This window comes from Austrofundulus limnaeus, unplaced genomic scaffold (genome assembly GCF_001266775.1).
Source record: "Austrofundulus limnaeus strain Quisiro unplaced genomic scaffold, Austrofundulus_limnaeus-1.0 Scaffold2, whole genome shotgun sequence".
NCBI lineage: Eukaryota > Metazoa > Chordata > Actinopteri > Cyprinodontiformes > Rivulidae > Austrofundulus > Austrofundulus limnaeus.
The window spans coordinates 3,354,851-3,360,279 of NW_013952404.1; the positions used below are offsets into that span (position 1 = coordinate 3,354,851).

General features: G+C 45.5%; 1 protein-coding gene across 2 annotated transcripts in view; it reads right to left on the minus strand.

Annotated features, from left to right (window-relative positions):
- Window positions 1-5,429, minus strand: part of runx3 (RUNX family transcription factor 3) — a 47,936-nt gene that overhangs the window by 5,918 nt on the left and 36,589 nt on the right. For both annotated transcript variants that reach the window (XM_014011068.1, XM_014011063.1), the window contains exon 6: window positions 2,027-2,101. In XM_014011068.1, coding sequence (XP_013866522.1) covers window positions 2,027-2,101 — 75 coding nt within the window. The remainder of the gene's footprint in view (window positions 1-2,026; window positions 2,102-5,429) is intronic.

Genomic DNA, 5,429 nt, shown 5'->3' on the forward strand with positions numbered 1-5,429 from the left:
CCCCAGTAACTATGTTGCATACCTTACTGCATCCCCACCCACTGTAAATACAGACTTGACTGTTGTGGCTGTGGTAACAGCGGTGTATCTTTGGCTGAGAGGGTCTTCCTAACCGAGCCTAGCAGTAGTTGGCTGCAGCAGCGGCACAAAACCACACATGATCTCCATTAGACTCATCTGAAACGTGTTGACTAAATTGCAGGGACAGGAGAAGAGATGAAACCCAGAGGGCTCGCTACAGTCTGCTGTCTGATGTTCCCAGTGTATGAAGTGGGGAGGTGGGAATCAGGGCTTTTACTGAGAACATTGTGTTTGAGCACTCTTTCTTCCCACTTCTGGCTCAGAAGCATATGCACTTTTCTTTTTTTTTAAATCCCCTCTGGGCTGAGGCTTCCTCCTTTTTTTTTGTTTTTGCTCAAGAAGTCCACTAGTCCACAGTCAAGCGTGTAACCCAGATATGGCAGGAGGTTTGTCTCATTTGCTTATGGGAGAAACTGATTTTGGTGGTTAACATAAGGTCAGGTTTGAGGCGATCCCGTCTGTGTGTGTGTAATTGTGCACCGGGGGTATGTATGCGTATGTGTGAATGTGTGCGAGTGTCCAAATGTKGTGGCTGGCAATAGGAAGATGCAAATCCAGGCGCTCACCTGTGAAATGTTTACWCAAGCTTGATGCAAACTGTGACGGCCTGGGCGCAGGGGAATGGTGTCTCAGGCAAATAAGGGGAGGGAAGGAAGAGGGGAGAGAGTACAACCCCAGCTAGGTGGGAGGACTCGCGTTGCATTGTTTCACTGCTGTGAAGCGTCGTTCGGAAAAGTTTCCCCCCTCGTTTCAGAAGCAGAGAAAAGCGGCCGTTCTAATAGAGAAAGTAAAACTTTCTGTTTGTAAATCGCCGACTGGTTTGGGTGGTTTTGAAACYGGTGGATGCCAACACGATGAGCACTCCTGATGACAGAGCAGCAGCGTGAAGCCAACGCAGCGCTGAGGCAAGGCTGCCGCTGCGCACGGCGAAGAATAGGAGAGCCAAATGAACACAAACGATTTCCAGGTGTTTATTTAAGCACTGAGCCTTTGGAGCCGGAGCATCAAGTCCAATGCAAATAACAATCACCTCCACACTGTGGAAGCTTGGACAGAAGCCCCAAAGCCTCGTCCATGTTAGTGCTCAATCAGAGCGTTTTTGCATGTTTTCAACTTGTGACATGCAGCGCAAGCAATGGTAAAAGGAAATCTGTGATTATTGAAAAAACACAACATTTTCCTAATGCATCAACAAGCAGGGTGACATGATTACTTTGTTTATTTGTTAAGTAAATCTTTTTTTTTTCCTGAGAGACACCATGCGCTGTCGTAAATCCACTGCTGTGATATTTACTGACCCGTCTCCTGTCAGGGTAAAGATAAAGCTGTGTTCAGTTTAAGCTTTGTGCTCGGAAGTGAACGTTTTGTAGTCAAATTGTAGTTTTCAGTCTTATTCATTTTTGTTTGGATAAATTACAGAAAATGGATCAAGCTTAGTAAGCCAAATGTAAAAAAATAAAATAAAAAAAACACTCTTTGTGTCTGAATGTTGGTTCTCTTTATCCTGTAAGTGGATGACTCAGCACGTCTGGTGTGGTGGGACGGATTAAACACAGAGGGGGGGCTGTAGAGGCTGCAACAAAGATCCAAATCACCAAGAGACAAAGATGGAGTGGGAGGAAAGAGGCAGGCAGGCGGGGATGTGGTGTTATAAGTGTGTAATGRGATGTAGTAGGGGCTTTGTGGAGGAATAAAAACAGACTGTCACAACAAATGGCACGCCCTGCACTCCGACTTTTCACCTCGAGATAGTTTTATCTTAACAGTCCGTCAGAATTTTATGAAAATAAAGTTCTTCATTTTATATGTTGTCAGGGGAGCTTCACATCAAAGTCACAAACATGAGTTCTGTGTTGATATTACAACACACACACACACACACACACACACACACACACACACACTCACACACACACACACACACACACAAAGGGCAGTTCCTCACCTGTCCATGTCCTCAGATCCTCCTCCACCTTGCAGGTCTTCAGGGCTGGGGTTTCCATCTGATCCTGCCACAGAGCTACAGAAACACACAACAAAAACAAAACATTAATACTAAAATATTATTTAATATTTCTTTGCAGAAATCGACATTTTAGCCCATTGTTATGTTTGTGAGTTGTAGAATTTTATGTTTACATTCTTCGTGGGAATCTAATGCAACAATCCAAATAACTATTTTATGACAAAACGTGCAAAACTGTCTCGACATCTGGAGGTTTTGAGATGTTTGCTCCTGTCTCAGGTTGGCCTCTGCTGACTGAGCAGTGAAGACTGGGAAGAGAAAGGGGTGGGTTTCTCACCACAGTGAGACCAGGCTTGGAAAAACATGCTTGGCGGGTGCATACGAGGTATTTTTGGGACTTTCAGGCCAGACTCCGGAGTATGGGCGAGATCTGCGAAGCGTACAGGGACACTCGGTAGCCTGTCCAGCAGAAGCTGTCAGGAAGTGAACGGAAGGTCAAGGGCCTGCTGGCCCAACGCGTGGGACCCTGCTTCGCACCCTACGGTCACACCGCAGCAAGCCTGACACAAACAGTGGGATATTTGTTCAAGGTCTGAGACGGTGCATTTGCTACAAGACGACCAGCACGGAGCTCTGTGGACACGGGCAGTTTGAGCACATGTGTTCGACAGCAACCTTTTGCCAAATTTATGGGAAGATTTTACCCTAAAAACAAACAACTGCTTTTTATTAGAAAGATTTATTCTGGGGGTGTTTTAGCTCTACCTCTGTACTATCACAATACAGAGTCCAAGCCACTCACTGTGGCTGATAGAAGAATGCCAAAAGCAGTGAAGGGGGCGGCATTGGGGCTTTTCTCATAGAGCCTCACTGGATTCAGCTTGTGTAAGATCTTTGCTTCCCCTGGAGCTCCTCCACTTCCTTTGCAAATGTCCAAATCAGCACTCAGTCACTGAGAGGTCCTGCACTACGCCTCACAATGGTAAATTCTTACACATAAATGGCCTTATTCAGAAAAGCTTGCAAGCAGCTGGTGCGATTCGCTCAAGAAAATAAACATTTCCTTCAAATATTTTGATTGGCAAGCAGACAGCATCAATACCAGAGGCACAGATTACCCCTGTTAATAGGAGGGCCGGCCTCCTGGGCGGAGCTAAGAAGCGTGGAAGGCATGGTCTGGAAATGGGAAGAAGTGGCGACTTCGTCACCATTAAGTTGAGTTCCAGCATTTCCTTTTTTTTTTTAGGGGAAGACACAAACAAAACACATGCTCTGCTTTTGAAGTGCACGTGCAGATGAAAGAGAAGGTTTGAGATGATGTCTGAGCCAAAATGGCATCCATCCTTGTGACTCCGGATCTAGCAACGCCTTTGAGACATGTAATGCGGCCTGTCGTAATGAAGCGTGTCATTGAGACACAGTGAATGCCGGTCCTTGTGCTGGCTTCCTGTTTCGCTTAGGCCTTAAGGCGTCGCAAAGGGGACAGAATGTGAGAGAAGGCGAGGGAAGACAAGAAAGTACGACGCCAGCGAGGGAAGGAAAGAGACCGGGGAGCGTGTTGGAGAGGGGAGGAACACGGCCTTGGCTCAGCTATGTGGGACATTTGATATGTCTTTTGAGCCCTCACTTATAACGTGAGCAAAAACAAACACGTGTGGCTGAAAAATCCTATGTTCTCTTTGGGAGCTCGCCGTCCGTCCGCCCGCCCTTCCCCTCGCCCCAGACTCAATAGAGACTGTTCATGGCACACATGTAGTTTCTATAATTGCTGAAATGTAAAACTCAGCCTTACTCTGATGTGAAATTATAACTTACACAAACAGTTGAGTTTGTTTAAAAAAAGGAATTTGCTCTCACTTCTCTTTTTTTCCCCCTTTTCACCAAGGAAGGGGCTTCAAAAGATTTTTTTAAATTATTATTTAAAGTTAAAGATCAGAAACATGTTCAGATTAAATGATTCATCTCGGCGTCACAAAAGAAGACTAACCACATGTGAAGCTTTCAGGCACCATGACAATTAAAGTCTGTGGTGGCCACTGGAATTTTATGTAAATTGTACCGTGCAGACGTAAAACAGAGTGTCTTAAAAACTGCTCCAGATTCCTCCTCCTTTTGGATGAAAAGCCTCRGCGCTTCCTGTTTGAGTTTGGCGAAAAGCAACATAAAATCTCTCTCCCGCATGACGGCCACTCAAACGTCCACACCGCCGCTACCTGACAGGGCTAATTTCCCGTCTCCCTCCCGCTTCTAATTGGCTGCTCACGTCACTCGAGATGTGCGAATTAGCACGCTCCTCTCAGCCGAGGTAGCAGCGAAGCGCCGCCTCGAACCCGGGGGTCCRGCCAGCTTGTTTATACGGAGTAAACAGTGTGGTCACTGTGGACGAGGTGGGAGGGGCGCAGCTGCCTTAAGACCTTCTCATGTCAAGTCCAGACCAAGGAGCCACGACGTGCAGATACTGAAGATTGCCAAGGCGCAGCTGCGGCAGATGTGTGCCAGCTGAGTAAGACGAAGCCAGAAGTAACAACATTTATATTAAGTGTCGTACGTGAGAAAAAGAAATCTCGTTTCAYGTGGAATTTGCAGAATAAACAATGAGTACAATTTGAAAAATGAAAAGCAGAAAACAGCACGGTTCTACGATCACCACATTTGTCCCACATAGTCAGAGGAATACACTCTTTTAAGCCTCCATCAAAGCACCAGTGGTGAAACGTTATGCTATAGTGTCTCACATTCATCTTCAGAGGGGGAGGTGGGGGACACACACACACACACACAGGTGTTGGAACAAATAACATGTTAAATGACACCACCTCAAAAGTGCCAGGACTCTCTTTTCAGATGATTAAATTGGTGCTGCGTTTCCTTTTTTGTTCCCTCTCCTTAACTGTTAAAACCCATTAAAAGTTGAAAGAACGTCTTTCTTCTTGGGCTGTCTTGTTAGAGGCTCTGCCAGGAGCTTGTTGAGTTTTGTTTGCGTTCAGAAGGATTAAGGCAGAATCGAAACCTGTTTTCTAATTTTCCCCTTTGAGGCAAATCAAATCTTCAATCGTTCTTTTGCTTGCCTTTCGACTGAAAAAAAAATAGTACATAATAAAAATAACCTGTACATTTTAAAACCCTGTCAAAGTCGGATGTTAATAGATGAACTAACACTGTAACAGAGGAAGGAAAAAAGATGCCACCCACAGCTACACGCAGTATACACATGTATCTCGCTTGAGGTTTCGAAAACCAGAATAACAATTTAGTGCTTGATTGTCTGAGTGTCAGATTTGCTTGACTGAACTAGGTGAACCACACATTTTCAAACACACACACTCGTACACACACACACACACACACACACACACACTCCGCCCTGGCTGAGAATCATTCC